The sequence below is a fragment of the Apium graveolens genome, chromosome 3, assembly GCF_009905375.1.
Source record: "Apium graveolens cultivar Ventura chromosome 3, ASM990537v1, whole genome shotgun sequence".
NCBI classification, from domain to species: domain Eukaryota; kingdom Viridiplantae; phylum Streptophyta; class Magnoliopsida; order Apiales; family Apiaceae; genus Apium; species Apium graveolens.
The window spans coordinates 1,360,610-1,378,126 of NC_133649.1; the positions used below are offsets into that span (position 1 = coordinate 1,360,610).

The 17,517-nt window shown below is 32.3% G+C and overlaps 1 protein-coding gene and 1 long non-coding RNA gene across 5 annotated transcripts; one reads left to right on the forward strand and one right to left on the reverse strand.

Moving 5' to 3' along the window:
• Positions 1-487: 487 nt before the first annotated feature.
• On the forward strand, positions 488-7,725 carry LOC141711340 (phytochrome C). 3 transcript variants are annotated; one of them, XM_074513734.1, is made up of 5 exons: positions 488-641; positions 1,496-3,762; positions 4,329-5,145; positions 5,590-5,886; positions 7,207-7,725. In XM_074513734.1, exons 2-5 carry the CDS (start codon positions 1,722-1,724, stop codon positions 7,460-7,462), a joined length of 3,411 nt encoding a protein of 1,136 aa, XP_074369835.1. In that variant the 5' UTR covers positions 488-641; positions 1,496-1,721; the 3' UTR covers positions 7,463-7,725. The 3 variants fall into 3 exon arrangements, with proteins under 3 accessions (XP_074369835.1, XP_074369837.1, XP_074369836.1); XM_074513736.1 differs by lacking the exon at positions 488-641 and adding an exon at positions 661-732; XM_074513735.1 differs by lacking the exon at positions 488-641 and adding an exon at positions 743-1,348.
• Positions 7,726-10,437: 2,712 nt separating this feature from the next.
• Positions 10,438-12,956, reverse strand: LOC141711341 (uncharacterized). 2 transcript variants are annotated; one of them, XR_012571314.1, is made up of 3 exons: positions 12,898-12,956; positions 11,957-12,367; positions 10,438-11,410 (listed from the first exon to the last, which is right to left on the reverse strand). It is a non-coding gene; the product is annotated as an uncharacterized LOC141711341 (long non-coding RNA). The 2 variants fall into 2 exon arrangements; XR_012571313.1 differs by lacking the exon at positions 12,898-12,956 and having other exon boundaries at positions 11,957-12,891.
• Between the last annotated feature and the right edge of the window lie 4,561 nt (positions 12,957-17,517).

Consider the following 17,517-nt stretch of genomic DNA (forward strand, 5'->3'; position numbering starts at 1 on the left):
TATCAAAAAAAAATACAATCTTGAACGATAAAAATCCTTATCCGAGGAGGAGTATTATTGAAAAACACGAACAAAGTAAGGAAAATAGATGATTTGGGGTTTTCCCGCTGGAAGCCCAACGGCGGCTAGAAAAAAAGAGAAAATGAGAGAGTTTTTTTTTAGGGTTTGAGGAGGCTTTCATTTTGTTATTTTAACATCAAGAATAACGTTTTCTATTACATTTTGCTATTTTAATATCAAGAATAACTTATATTGGAGTTGATTTTTTTGTGGGGGTTTAGCATCGGACTTGCTCTTAGTAATTATGATTCTTGATTTAATCCCAGATAAATAACTACAAAACAAAGTGTAATCCATGAACAAACATGACCCAAATGTTTACTTTTGTAATGCAGTTTGCATTTTCACCATACATAAATGATACTTACAGTTTACAAGTTACAACTAAACATATAGTACAAACTAGACAGGATGGAGTCACATCACATCACATCACAAGTATGTAACACTTAAATTTGCTCAAATGTTTCTTAAAAATGGTTTAAAATTCATTTTTTTTAATTATCAATTTCCAAGAACTATAATATTTTAAAGACAGCTTAAGTTTGTTCACGTGGGAAATCATATCATGTTCTTAACTGGTTAGTTACACCCATCCTTCTCTGTACTTGTGTGTTTTGCTCCAACTAGCTGCTACTTTAGTTCAATTATCTCATTTTTACATTTGTTTTGGTAATTAAAGCTGTCTTTTTTAATTAGGTTTTCTTGAAATTAAATATTTAGCTAACTTGATGTTAAATTAGTGGTTCTAGTGTGTGAAAGTTTGTGATTTTTATTGTTTTCTGTAAAGGGTGTCTAAAGATTCTTGCTTTTTGGGGTTTTGATGATCTTGTGTGCTTGTATTTTGATATATTGTTGATATTTTGAAGTAAAATGTTAAATGATTTGTCCTAGTATGTAAAAGTTTGTGAATTTTATTTAGCAAAAAAAAAAGAAGTTTGTGAATTTTTATTGTGTTCTGTAAAGGGTGTGTAAAGATTCTTGCTTTTGGGGATTTTGATGATCTAGTGTGCTTGTTTTTGATTTGTTTGTTAAAATTTTGAAGTAAAATGTTAAATTATTTGTCCTAGAGTGTGAAAGTTTGTGAATTTCTAATGTTTTCTGTAAAGGGTGTGTAAAGATTCTTGCTTTTTGGGATTTTGATCATCTAGTGTGCTTGTATTTGATATGTTATTGGAATTTTGAAGTAAAGAATAAGTGTTGAGGTATTTTCTTGGAAAATTCTGGAGCCTTTTACTTTTGTTTAGTGGGTGATTTTTGTTGTCTTGAGAATGGAATCATTTTGCAGGTGGGTGTATATTTATCTTGCTTTTTATGAGCCTTTTTAGTGTTCTTGTGGACACTGTATTGGATTTTTGATATCTTTTATTAGGTTTGGATTGAGGCAGTGGATATCACTTTCTTTTTCTTATCCTCTTTTTGTTTTGCTGTCTAGATTCTGTAAGACTAGTTTTAGCTGGAATCAGGATTGATCTTGGTGTATTCTATGAATCGTGTGGTGGGAGTCACTAGTTTGAGATATTTGTGAGATAGTTTTACGAAAAGTTTGTTGGTATTGTACAAGGTTCGAGTTTGTTTGGGTTGTAGTAGATGAAAGAATGCATTGGGGTAAAAAGTTGTTGGAAAGATATTTTGGAGTTGTAGAGGCTAAGGGGTGAGAAATGTCTTCCAAATCTGCGAATAGTTGTTCTGAGAGTAGTTCAGTTGCTCGACCGAGTCGTAGTGATCGTTTGAATGCTCAGACTCCAATTGATGCTCAGCTCGATGTGGAATTTGAAAATGCAGAACAGTTGTTTGATTACTCTACTTCTGTTGATCTTAATGTGTCCGCTTCCACTAGCAATGTTCCTTCGTCGACTGTGTCAACTTACCTTCGGAAGATGCAAAGAGGAAGTCTTGTCCAGTCTTTTGGTTGCATGATTGCCATTGATGATCAAAAGTTGACAGTTCTTGCTTACAGTGAAAATGCGGCAGAAATGTTGGACTTAGCTCCGCATGCTGTTCCTAGCATGGAGCAGCAAGAGGCTTTAACTTTTGGAACGGATGTCCGGTCTCTGTTTGAATCCTCAAGTGCTGCTGCTATACAAAAAGCATCCAATTTCGCCGAAGTTAGTTTACTTAATCCGGTTATGGTTCAGTGCAAACACTCTGGAAAGCAATTCTATGCAATTTTACATAGAATTGATGTGGGATTAGTCATAGATTTGGAGCCGGTAGATCCGTCTGACACACCAGTGACAACGGCTGGATCATTGGTATCTTATAAACTTGCGGCAAAAGCAATCTCAAGGTTGCAATCTTTGCCAAGTGGGAACATATCATTATTATGTGATGTGCTGGTTCGGGAAGTGAGTGATTTGACAGGCTATGACCGTGTGATGGTGTACAAGTTTCATGATGATGAGCATGGGGAAGTTATTGCTGAGTCCCGCAGGCCAGATTTGGAACCCTATCTTGGCTTGCACTACCCAGCTACAGATATACCACAAGCTTCAAGATTTCTCTTCATGAAAAACAAGGTTAGGATGATTTGTGATTGTTTGTCTCTGCCTGTTAAAGTAATTCAAGACAAGCAATTGAAGCTCCCATTGAGTCTTTCTGCATCCACACTAAGATTTCCTCATGGGTGTCATGCCCAATACATGGCAAATATGGGTTCCATTGCGTCGCTAGTTATGTCTGTTACCATCAATGAAGATTGTGATGACGCGGGGAGTGATCAGCAAAAGGGAAGAAAGTTGTGGGGTTTGGTTGTTTGCCATCACACAAGCCCCAGGTTTGTTGCATTCCCGTTAAGATATGCTTGCGAGTTCTTGCTTCAAGTCTTTGGTGTTCAGGTTAGCAAAGAAGTGGAGTTGGCTGCTCAACTAAGGGAGAAAGATATCTTGCAAACGCAAACCGTGCTTTGCAGCATGCTTTTGAGAGATGCTCCTGTTGGAATTGTGGCTCAATCACCTAATGTGATGGATCTTGTTAAGTGTGATGGAGCTGCACTTTATTATAAAAACAAAATTTGGTCACTTGGGATCACTCCTACTGAAGCACAAATCAGTGATATAGCTGGATGGCTTCTTCAATACCACAAAGAAACAACAGGCTTAAGTACTGACAGCCTTTTAGAGGCTGGCTACCCAGGTGCTTCTAGTCTTGGCGATGCTGTGTGCGGAATTGCTGCTACACAAATAACTTCCAAGGATTTTCTATTTTGGTTCAGGTCCCATACAGCAAAAAAAATCCAATGGGGTGGTGCAAAACACGATCCTGGTGATAGCGATGATACAAGAAGAATGCACCCAAGGTCATCATTCCACGCCTACCTTGAGGTTGTTAAAAATCGCAGCCTTCCCTGGGAAGACGTGGAGATGGATGCAATCCATTCTTTACAATGCATATTGAGAGAATCTTTGCAGGACGAGACTGCAGATGATTCTAAAATGATCGTGGATATTCCATCAGTTGATACTAGCATGCAAGGGGTGAGTGAGCTCCATATCTTAGCCAGTGAGATGGTTCGTCTTATTGAGACAGCTTCAGCTCCAATTTTCGCAGTTGATCACTCAGGTGCAGTCAATGGGTGGAATACCAAAGTAGCTGAGCTGACTGGGTTGGAAGTGCAACAAGCTATTGGTATGCAGTTGACAGATATTGTTGCAGAAGATTCCGCTGAAGCAGTGAAAAATGTTCTCATATCTGCTCTACAAGGTAGGTGTTCTGTGCTTATAAATTAATAGTTTATTATTTAGTTTGTGACAATGTATTTTGAAATCGGGAAGACTTGATTAATAGAAGATGTATGTTATGTTGTATATATTTTCGTTTATTAGTATCGGTTTCTTGGTTAGTCTAATTTCATAATTCCACCCTCCCCCCCACCCACCTCTATTCCTAAAAAATTGGAGTACCTAGAAGGACAAGTATCTGATTGTACAACTTTGGCTAGTTGTATACATGACCTTCTACTATGCCAGAATATTTTATTTTTTTCCTTCACAGTGTTGTTTATTTATAGTAGGGTGCATATCAAAACAGTCTTCGCATCTTATAGCTCAATCCCCTGGAATGTATCTAATTACTTTTTTGTCTTCGCATCTTATAGCTCAATCCCCTTGATTGTATCTAATTACTTTTTTTCAATCAGGCTAGGGTTATGTAGCTAACAAATTTAGGCTCATGCAACTCCGTAGAGATATTGTAGCTAGTATCTTTTTAATTTCAGAATATTATGCTAGATTTTCATTTGATCTGACAATCTGAAAATACAATGGCAGGCAGCGAGGAAAGGAATCTCGAAATTAAACTTAAAAGATTTGGGCCCGAAGGAGATACTGATGTGATTATCTTAGTTGTAAATGCTTGTTGTAGTAAAGATATGAAGGGAAGTATAGTAGGTGTTTGCTTTCTCGGACAAGATGTTACAGGTAACAAATTGATTATGGACAAATATGCAAAAATGCAAGGTGACTATGTTGATATCGTGCGGAGCCCCTGTGGTCTTATTCCTCCCATCTTTATGATGGATGATTCTGGTCGCTGTTCAGAGTGGAGTCGTACAATGCAAAATTTGACAGGTTTAGAAAGAGAGGAAGCCATTGACCGAATGCTTCTTGGGGAAGTTTTTACTACTAAAAATTATGGTTGTCGTGTCAAAGACGAAGACACACTTACCAAGCTAAGAATATTCCTTAGTGGTGTAAGTGCAGACCAGGTTGCAGATAAATTGTTGTTCAGGTTTTATAATCAGCAGGGTAATGATATTGAAGCACTACTTACCGCAAACAGAAGGACCGATGCAGAAGGGAAAGTAACTGGTGTTTTGTGTTTTTTGCACGTTGCAAGTCCAGAACTTCAGTATGCGATGCAGGTCCAAAAAATATCAGAACAAGTTGCAGCAAATAGCCTTAAACGATTAACTTATATTCGTCATGAAATCAGAAATCCTTTAAATGGCGTAAAGTGCATTCAGAATCTGATGAGCTCTTCTAATTTGACCCAAGATCAAAGTGCGCTTCTGAAGATGAGTATATTGTGCCAGAACCAGTTATCCACGATTATTGATGATACAGATATTGGGAGTATCGAAGAATGGTATGCTTATCAATTTTGTAGTAGTTTGTCATGCTTGTTGAAATAATAATTATTAGTAGTTGTTGTTGACAGAAATATTTGGTGCCAAGGGTGCGCCGTTGCATATCCTAAAATCACGGGGCACCCAAAAAAATATAGCGCCTAATATTTGTTTTTCTAGGAATCGTCCAATACATTTTTTTACTGATATATACATGTCTTATTGACGTGTTTAAAGCTTTAAGCTCTAAATGCATTGGAAAGAGAAGAAAAAGAGTTTTTGCTAAAATATAAGTCAAAGTTTTCAACTTTTATTGTCCCTTTAATAAGTAGAACTTAAAGAAAATACAATTACAATTTGTCCCCCTCAACAATTTCAAAGTGTTGGGGGTCCGCCCTGGTAGTAGTAGTTAGGTGCAGACAACAACTTTGTACTAATTTTGATTCTATAAAAACCATTTGCAGTTACAAGGAATTGGGTTCAACAGAATTCAATCTCAGGGATGTACTGGATGTTGTTGTAAATCAAGTTATGATACTGAGTCGTGAACGAGAGGTCCAGATCACATGTGATGCACCAGCTGAAGTAGCATCCATGTATTTGTATGGGGATAATGCAAGGCTTCAGCAAGTACTCTCAGAATTCTTAACGAAAGCTCTTATCTTTACTCCTGCATATGAAGGATCAACAGTTCTGCTGAGACTAATTCCGAAAAAGAAACGTATAGGGTCCAAAATACAGATTGTCAATTTGGAATTTCGGTATTTCTCCCCTTCCCCCTCTTTGTTTTTTTTTGCTAATTGGTGTTATCTTTTATGCTCCATGTTCTAAATATTATCGTTTGCAAGTAGCAGTACCATCTTATGCATAAGAATTGTGAATTGCACAAGAATATGGTAAGATAACTCCCTTGAAATATCCGGAATTTAGTTCCTTCCATATTGCCAATGTGGCCTGATTAGGAATAAAATGTGGCTAAAGCTTTTCAACAAAATAATCAAAATTTACACGACATGTTAGAACCATTACTTAAAGGCTTGATTTGTGTTTGAAGTTTTTGTGATAAAAGAATTTTGGTAGTTAAGCAACTCTGGCTTATCGGACATAGCATACAACGACGAGGATATGAAGATTTTTATTTAGTGGCTGCACAGATATAATCATCAATCACGTGTGGTATGTCATTGGTCTCGAGTGACACACACGAGATCAATAAAGCAAAGCCCTTGCATTGCCCAGCTGTTTCAATTTCTAATTTCCTTGTTCTAGATTTGGTCAAACAAATCTTCAAATAATGTCTTTATCTTGTATGGGTTCGTAAAAAAAAATTAAAATTTAATTGTTCACTATATTATGCCACTCATGGCTAATTTTCAGTGTTTTTTATTACCTAAAAACTAAAACTTGCATCTATTATATTTATTTTTCAAGTTTAGACTGTATTATCTTTAAGTGTGTCGGTGCAGCCTATGCTGGCAGCAGCTGTTGCATGTGCTTGAATTGAAAGCATGGGCACTAAAATTGTATATTTTAGTCATATTTTAGTCAGACTGCAATTCTGACTCTGGAATGAGTGCGCAACACAATTCAGTGCTCTGATTTAGATGACAACTTTGCTTCATTTAGATCACAACGTAGAATCAGGCTAATTATGACAGTAGAAATAAGTTACTGGAGCAGCCTAATGATCCAAGTGCAAGGTTTGACGTGTAATGCATGCGCATTATGATATTCCACGAAATACTACCTAATCATATTAGACAGCAAAAGGATTGATATGCAACTCGAGGGAAATTTAGTTGAAGATGTACAACAATTAGCACAGATAAAAAAGTAGACTTTTAGCAATCTGCCTACAGTTATTCCTTTATTGGTTTCTTATCAGTATTTCCATTATATGAGGATCATGCTATCTCAATTATGACTATCATTATGAAATTGCAAATGCATCGCGTGTTCTCCTGGTGCTACTAATCCTAGTGTTTCTTGTAGATTGAACGTTGATGCTTACTATTGTTGTCCTTGTAGTATTAAATATTAAGCTGATACTAGAATCTCCAATCAAATGGTATACGTTGCAGGATTATGCAGCCAGCTCCAGGTATACCGGAAGCTTTAATTCAAGAGATGTTTCATCATACCAAGAATTCATCGAGGGAAGGTCTTGGTCTGTACATAAACCATAAGCTGGTAAAGATCATGAACGGAACTGTGCAGTATCTCCGAGAGGCAGAGAGGTCATCGTTCATCATTCTTGTTGAATTCCCATTAGCAAAAACAGCTCAAGGAGATATGAAAGCTCCAGTCTGCAAGAAAGCAAAAAAACAATTGACATAACTGAGTTCTACAATGGAAGAAATAAGGAATCTGATTCAGTATTCTTGTACAGAAACTTCGGTTGGTATTTTTACTTGATTTACAGGAATTGAATCAAACAAAAGTAGTGAAGGCAAAGGAAAAATCTTAACCACCATTTGAGTTGAATGCTACAATTAGAGATTATGTATCAAAATTTTCATGTTCCACCAAAATATTTATATTGAATGCACTTGAGCACTTGAACACTTGAATGAATAAATGAAGTTGATTGTTACGTTTAATTGTTACACAAATGTATTAGTCGCGTTTAAATGTGTACAAGTTGGTATTATCAGTATTAAATAATGATTATAGAAATTAATTCTAAATTATATTTAAAATATATAATAAATAAAATTGTATTATTATTGCAATTTTTATTTTGAAATTATATGTAATTTTTCATTAACCCAAATCTTATTTGAAAAACAAACTCAACGTGATTATGGCTATGTTGTCCGAAAAGAAATAAAAAAGATTTCATTTTATTATTTTAATAAAAAAGAATTCTACAAAAAAATAGAATTATCGTAATTATATTATGATTCCAACAATCTATATTTCATTAAAAAACAACATACAACTCTACATGAAATAAAAATCTAGAAGTGAAACCAAAATACGACGTACTCTTAAGATGAAACCCAATATCCTATCAAAAAATAATTTAGAGTTGTAAGGGAATAGAATTGTAATACGGTTTGAACAAATTTATTAATTTTTAGGGGTGAAACCAAAATACAATATTTATAATGGAATTTCACCAACGAATTTAAAAAAATCTAAATTAAAATATTCCAAAACACATTACCTATTTACTTGATCGTGATTTATATTTTCCCGAAACTAAAAGTTTCGCCAATTTATAAAGCAATTTATTTTAAAACATAATTAAAAATAGGATTCAAACTTATAAAAATAATAAATAAAAAAAGCATGGTTTCTAAAATTCAAAAAAATGGGTAAAAATAATATATATACAATTATAAGTCATATTGAAAACAAAAAAAGTAAAATAATACACTTAGAATTATAACTTGAATAATAAGAATGTGAAACCATAAGTTTGTGAAACCAAAAAATAAATGAAACAAAGTACCATGCTTTCGCTTATTAATAAAAGTTACTAACTTACGGCTCATGCGATGCTGGTTAATATTTTTATATTTTTATTTAATATAATTTCAGAAATTTTTTATATAAATAATGATTATTTAACTATAATTTCATTGTGTAGAATTTCAAATTAAGTTCAAATAGTATAAGAGTATATGATTGATGAGATTTTATTAATAAATAATAATATAAATGTTGTGGTTGGTGAGATTATAACCTAAAAACTTATACCTTATTTTTATAAATAATAATATAAAATATTTGTTGATAAGGGATTAGAACTTATATGTATTTTTATAAATAATAATATAAATATTTGTAGTTGAGACACTGTTATGCGGAAGGTCAGCCAGTATTAAAAGTGATTATATTCTGTTATTGGAATATACATAATATAGATTAATGTTGTATTAAACCGGGCTTTGCTTGTTTGAAAATCACCGCTTGAACACTTCAATGAAAACTAAAAATATCCTTCTTCGAATTGAATTTTGCTGATTAAATTATTTTAGTTCCCGATTCAAATTTGTTAACACAGGTAAATATTTTTTGATTGTTAATTGAAATTGTAAATCCCAGCCCTCATTGTTCATCTATAAATAGCCTACAACTAGCCTTCATTACCAATGTACCAAAACTCAGTTCGTTCTTCACTTCTTCTCTGTTCTGTAAAAACATGTCTGACTCATCACTGGATTACTCTTCTATTTTCTCGCCGCCGCCTCCGCCGCCGCCTCCTTTCGCGCCTCCGCCACCTGCAACAAAAAAGTCAGATAATGGAAACCTGCATGCTTTCATCGTGCTAGGTGCTATATGCATTATACTTATAGGGTTTTTTCTTTACAAGTTATGCAAGAAGAACTCTAACGATGATTTGAAGGACACACAATACGAACAAGATGAAGTTGACCTGGAATCTGGACTATATGAACTAGAAAGTAATGCTGCACAAGGAGACCTGGGATCTGAAGTATCTGACGAGGAACGTTCGACTCCAATTAAGAGATCGAGATCAACTAAACATGAGGATAAAAAAGTTAGGAATATTGATTGCGATGCAAATTATTATAAAAAACATAAGAAATCCAAGGCTGCTGCTGTACATCCTTATCCGGTTTGTGCTAACGAAGGAGATTTGGAATCTGAATCCGAGTTGGATCTTGATGATAGGAAGATAAGTAATGGTGACAAAAGACACATGGAGTTCAGTTCGAAGGATTCAGAAGGACACATAAAATTTAGTTCCGAAGATGAATCAAGTTCTGAAGATGAGACGATACATAGTAAGCAATCTAAGGATGTCAAATTTATCAAAGATTCTCCGAAATATAATGCTTTTGAAGGAGATATGGAGTCTGGATTTTATGACAAGAGACGTTCAAGATCGAAAGATAAGGCGAGTCGTAATGGAAAATCTAAACGGAGTTCTAGTAGAGCTGGTGGCCAAAAATAAAAGTTTTGATCAAAGGATTGTGTTAGTCTGCATTGTATTTTAAGTTTTTTTAAGATTTCTTTCTGTTAGTTTGTTTTTTGGATGATTTTATGGATTTTTTTTTTATTTTCATATTTTTACTATCAAAATTGTTTACGATGATGTTTTACTGGTTTCGTTTGTCTGTGAAATAAGTGTTCTCTGATTTCAGAATTCGATTGAGTTTGTGTTTCTGAATGCAAGTACTAAAATTATGTCAGATGATAGCTCGACAAATATGGCTTATAGCCTTACAAACGAGTATATGTTCTCATAAATTCTTGGAGTGAAGATAAAGATTCAAACTTTAAAACAACAAGAACAAGAACTAGGGAGTTTGAAGAGCACACGAAAAAAAGCCAAAATAAAGATCCAAACTTTGAAAAAGAATGAGCAGGGTGCTGAACAATCTGGGAGTTTGAGGATCTGTTCAACTCGAAAAGGAAAAAAGATTGTTGTTGATGAAAAGGTTAATCAGATCAATGACAACAAGAGGAAGCAACACCATGCTAAACTTAAAAACAAAATCAAGAACATGATAAATAAAAAAAAACCAGACTGATCAGTCTCGTCCTGAGGGGAAACAGCACCCTACTTAGAACAGGGGTGATGTGGTTAAGTTGTCCGAGCTTCTCTTTACTGAAGACAGAGATTTTCTCATCACATTTAGTATCTGTTTTGTACTTCTAATTGTATCACTTAGTACAGTTTTTGTCGTTGTCATCGATGCATGCCTTAAACTCGTATAAATTTGTGAATTCCACTTGATTTTAGAACACCATGCCTGAAGATAAGTAATGTTATGGTAATTGTTCTGCTCTTGCTGCATATCATCTTTGTGCACGTCTTTGAAGGGTCTCTAGTTTCCGTTTTCAAGCAAGATGCTTGATTTTCAATCTAGTTATGCAAACTCATTTGACAGTTTTCCACCCTGACATTGTCTACACAGTTTACATTTTCATTCAGTTTATGCAACACCCGTGTACATCTCATATGAAAGCTGCTAATCATCTCTTGATGTATCTTGTTGATACACAATCTTTGGTGCACAAACTCAGCGCAGTCTATTAGCTTCTAGCTGAGCACTGCGACTACACACCTACTGTAACAGTGAATAGGCCACATGTCCTATGACTCGTCGATCTACTACCCAATTATGTGTATTGCTTGGTTTTAGTCCAATCTTCTGGAACACGAAAAATCAAACTGTTGTAGCTAGCTCATCAGCTGAAGTGGAATACCATGCTATGGTAATGGCACTGACTTCATGTGAAGTAACCTAGCTGCACCAGCCATCACACACTGTGGCAACAAAGCAGCAATAGCTATAGCTGCGAACCCTGTTTTAAACAAATGCACAAAGCATGTCAACATTGATTGCCCCTTCATTTCTGACAAGCTTAATACTGGCACTATCAACACAACTCATGTATACTGGCACTATCAACACAACTCATGTATCATGCACTTCTCACTTGATATTTCAATAACTGCAATAACTGCTGTTAAGGATAGAGTTGTTATTGTGTCTAGTGGTCAAGGTATACTTTGCAGTAAGACTGTTAGAGATTTCAAGTGAAGCACTTTTCTTTGATTCCTTATCCTTTTCACCACTATGTTCACTGGAAAAGTATCGGTTATGTTGAATCATTTTTTGGTTTATTAGTATCGGTTTCCTAGTTAGTCTGATTAAAAGTCAAAGACACTGATTAAAAGCATGAGCAGGAATGAGGGCGCAACACAATTAGGTGATCTGATATAGATGACAAGCCAGCTTCATACCGATCATAGTGTATAGTCAGACTGATTATGACACTGGAGGTAAGGTACTGGAGCAGCCTAATAATCTATTGGCAAGGTTTCAGAATAGCTCAAGAAAATGTTACCTTGTTAAAGAAAGTAGACTGTTCACTGTGACTTTTAGCAATCTGCCTTCAGTTATTCCTTTATGCCCCGTTTGGTGACCTGAATTTCATTTTAAATTCTGGATTTGATCAAATAACATGTTTGGAAACTTGGATAAACATTCAAATATTATTAGGCTTATGTCAAATATTAAGTTGATACTAGAATCTGATCAAATGGTATACTTGGCACGCTTCTGCAGCCAGCTCCAGGTATACCAGAAGCTAAGTTTCAAGAAGTGTTTCATCGCAGCAAAGGGAAGGTCTTGTCTGTATATAAATGTAATGTAAGCTGGTGAGGATCAGGAACGTAACTGTGTCGTATCTCCAAGAGGTTTTTATTTCCATTCCATTAGCTAAAACAGCTTAAGGAAATACGAATGCACTGTTGAGCTAGAAGGCGAAAAACAGATCACACAAGTACGCATGATATCAACAAAATGCCTTAAAAGAAAATCAAGCCTGAATGGAAAGGGTGAAAACTGGTTCGAAAACATATAATGCAGACATGGAGTTTCACTAATGTGCAATTTTATCAGCAATTCTGAAATGAATTTCTACACATTCAGGTGTTCAAAATAATGAAAGCTTAATTTAACCTCCCGTAATCACTTGTGGTTTCAGAAGTAAATCCTAACAAGAACAATGCAAATAACTTTAAAAGCATTTTGCTAGCATTCACTACTTTTATACAAGAACTATGTTATTAATGAGATCGAAAACACACAGCACCTTCTGAAACCACAATTTTTCGAGATTTGTTTGACAACATTGAAATCAAAGTGAGAGAATGCAACATAACATAACAGATATCAACATGAGAACATCAAAATAACAGATCCGCATCACATAATAAAGAAAAAACACACGATATTACACAACATATAGTAAGTTTTGGTTTAAGAAGTTGAATTTAGACAGACCTGTTTTGTTTCTAGGCAATGTATGTGTTGTTGCAATATGGGAAACCAGAGGGAGCTTGCTGCACTGCAATACTCCCTCAGTCTCAGGTCCTTTGACTTTTATACGTATTTTAAGATATATAAAAATCAATCATAGTTGGGCAAATTTTTTTCTAAAATTTCTTTTTTTGAATTAAAATTTAATATATATATTTTTATTCATAAAAGAGAAAATTTGAAAAGTAATGTATAAAACTATCATTTTTATAAATATGTATAAAAAATCAAAGAAACTTGTATTTTGGGACGAAACGAATATATATCGTAAGAGAGTCTCAACCATTCAAAACAAACTTCAAGAAAGTTGGTGCAATGTGAGGTCCCAAAAACTATGTTGTACCTTGTATATAACTGAAAGCAGGTGTGTTGTAACCGAAAGCATAAACATGCTTGGAACATGGTGCTTTCAAACCATTCTTTTTCTTGAAAAAAAATGAGTAGTGTTTCTAAAAATTCTAGTTCGTGTAAATTTTTCAAAAATATTTGACGGATTCCATTTTTAGAATTTCATTTTATTTTATGGATTATTCTAAAACCAATATATTTTATAAAAAATAAGACTAAAATCTTACATATTTATCAATTTTTTGTTCGGTATATCATTGTGATACCAATTGATATGATTTCTGAAATATACAAGAGGGACTAGCATAATAATTTAAAAATTGTAAAGTTTAACAATAATAAAATATCCTTTAATAACTTCTTTAAAACACATAAGTATAAACGAATATGAAATGCGTGTAGTTTGATAATTGAACATGACGCACATGACCAATTAATATTCTTATTGATATATTATTATCACACTCACTTGTTCAAAAATAATTTATTGAAATTTATACTGTCAAATTTTATGTACATATTCACGGGAGCTTGTTGTAACTTGTAACTTTTGTAATTTTATATTTTGGAAGAAATCTTATTTATCCAAAACTTAACGATAACTCATTTTAATTCCGGTTCGGCCTCTGCATAATGTACATATTTTTCCTCTTTTCAAGATTTTTTTTCTTCTTGTTTTCTCAAATTTTCAAAAAATGTCATATTAGAAAAAAAATATATGATAAACAAGGAAGAACTAAGGGGTGTTTGGTTGATGGTTAATGTATCCGGTTAACGGAAATCGGAACCTTAAACCCAATTGATACGGTTTGAATTATCAATTTAGTGTTGGGGAATGGAAATTTCATTCCCTCTTGATGACTAAATTAAACTCACCGTACCACCTGAGTTTCCATTTCATTCTCATTCTCATTAACTTTCATTCTCATAACCCTCATTCTTATTCCCGTAATGTATCCAAACGCCTCCTAAATTTCCTAAATTTTAAAGGTTGACCAATTTGTAAGACGATTGACCTGTAAGCTAACGAAATCAATAAAATTCCGCAAATAAACCACTGCCTGACATTTTCATCATCCATCATCCTCCAAAAAATTAGCCCCTTACTTTTGCCTCTCATAATTTTTTGCCCTTTTGTAATAGATCTCGTTGCTATTTAATACAATATCAATATGTGTTAAATATTTATTCAGTGCGCAACCGAATGATAGCGGTTACGGGTTATCTAGGATATATATATATATATATATATATATATATATATACTAGCCTATAACTCGTGCATCGCACAGACTGATTATGATATTTATAATTTTATTATTTTAATTATTTATAAAAATAAATTTTAAAAAATAATAATTATATATTATGGAGATTAATGAACTTAAAATATTTATATATTATTTTAATGTATTGTATTATTGAAGGATTCAAAACTTAGATAACCAAAATCTTAAAAAGTCCTTCTACTAAGTTAGAGCCTATATGTGGCTTGGGGCAGAGGAAGCAGGTGGGAGTCTTGAATAACAGCGGTGATGATTTTGTCTTGTTTTTTTTTAAATTATTTTATATTTTTTCTTGATTTATTAATTATTTTATTATATTGTAATGTGAATTAATAAATATTATTTTGGAAGTTACAAATAGGTAAGAAAGAAATTAAGTGGATTGGAAATTAAGTTGAATAATAATTCACAAAATTTGTAGTTATATTATATCAATGATTCAATTTTTTTAATTAAATTATATTTTGTAAACTTTGTTTTATAAGGTGCTAACATACTTTTAAGTAAAGCATTAACCAACTGATTAAGCGAATTTCTATTTCACTTATTATGAAAAACAACAATATAACAGCATTATTAGGAAGATAATTCAGCTTGTAAAGAATATCCTAATTGATATAGATGATGGAGACCTCGAAATTTGGATAATTATATGAATTCTGAGAGTCGTTGGCAATTTGAGGCAACTAATTATAATTGATGTATGTTAAGTTGTATGAACATAGCAGGAACAATTTGTTTTCTGTTCTAAATATAAAATTATTTTTTATTTTACGAGTGTCTTATTTTAAAAATAATATATGTGTCTTATTTTAAATATAATATGAAATATAATTTAGGTGATCAATTTTAAAGATAATAGAATGATTAAGGATCAACAACCAAAATTTCAATATTTCATCTTTTTCAGCTTTTTTAAGTATTTTGGACAGTTGAATTCCAAGTCATTCTTTATTTTAAAATAAATATACTCAATATTGATATAATATTTGATTATATTATTAGTATATAATTAATTTATAATGTTTATATCATAAATTTGATTACCTTTTAGCATTATAGCATTAAAATATTCGATATTTAAGGTGTATATCTTAGTCTGTATTGTAGTTATTAATAATAATTTTGTGACATCAACTTTATTTTAAAGTAATTTACCTGTTAGAAATCTCTACTTTTTTTTTGACAAACAAAATAGAATGCATTCATTAAAATACTGAAAAACAGTCGGAACAGACCTCCGAACTGATAATACAACCTGATTGGGAAACAAATAAACGAACTAAGCAAGTAGTCGTCTTGTTTTCAGATTGCTTAACAAATAGAATAATATTCTTTAAAATAAAAAGGCTTATAATAACTTTTCCAGCAATCCAGTCAACACCAACCCTAACATAGCAGCATCACAATTGACCGTCACATTAATGTCATCTGTAGCCCAATATTCAGAATTTTTAGAAATCTCTACTTAAACACGAATTTTTAGAATATATTACATAATTATACATAACATAAATAATTCTTAATTTTGATATACTATTATATTATATCATACTTATTTTATTCACTTGAACCATAAACTCGGGGATGATGGTAGGGCAACCGGTAAATACTCATGATGTTTTGAAAGAAAGGTTGCACGTGGGTGTTTGTTTCTTTGTGTGATACAATATGTTGTGTCCTACGTATGTATCATAATTCTTTTTATTTTTTTATAATTTATTTAATAATTAATATATAGATTTGTTTATATAGGAAATTATTAAGTATTTTTTTGGAAGGTGTTAACCAACCAACCAATCAAATTATACTATGCTTATAATAATATAGTATAGATATATATATCAAATTAGTCACTGAAATAAATTTAATTTATTATTTTCACTCATCTTAATGTGATATTATTTTAATGATAAAAATTATATAAATATCAGATACCTCTAAATATTTGCCGAGAAAGTAAATATTCTTTTTTTGTTGATCAGTTCTACACATATTTTTTTAAACGCTACTACAAACAAAAGAAAAATTATGAGTTCCGGTATTTTAAGATATATATATATATATATATTTAAAAAAATATTTAATATTTAATTTAAAATTTACAAATACTTTATCTAATTTAACTCTGATTCGGTGTATGACATCCTCGTTCAAATACACCATTTTTACACCAAATCAGAGTTCAAATTAGAGTCACTGTGTGTGTTACCGTGACTCGGGTGGTAAGGGGAATGCAAAGGTTAATAATGAATGTAAAACACACACAAAATATATGAGAGTGAAAAAATCATGTTCCAACTTAACTATACTATATTATAATAAATAAAATTTTAAAAGTTTGGTAGTCTGTCGGTCGGTACTTGTTGAAATTACTTAATTATCCTTATTTAATTATTCTAGTTCTAATTATTAGGTCGATCAATTCTAATTCTAATTGATATTGAAGTCAACTTCCCCTATTAATTTATCAACTTCAATTCTATTTTATATCGAACTCTATATCATTATAATTTATAACAAATTCAACTTATTCTACAATTTTTTTTTCATATCGAGCTCTATATTATTTTAATTTGTTACTTCGGACTATATTAAATTTAAGCAAACTAAATATAATTATTAAGATTTAGTTGATATAATGTGACTCGTGCTAAAATAAAATAATAATACTATCAATACTTTCAAAAAAAATTATACTAATGAACTAAATTAAACAAAATAATATATTTTATTTATCCAGAATAAAAGAATACATTATACAATTGATTTAGACTAACACAAAACTAAAATAAAAATACAATTTGACCAACATAAACAACATCATATATACTAATTATTCAGTCTAGAATAAAATTATCTTATTGGTCCAGACTTTAAAAAAAAAAAAAAACTAAAAATAATTAGTTTGACTTGGTCGGTGTATCTAGCATCGGGTTAAAATAAAATA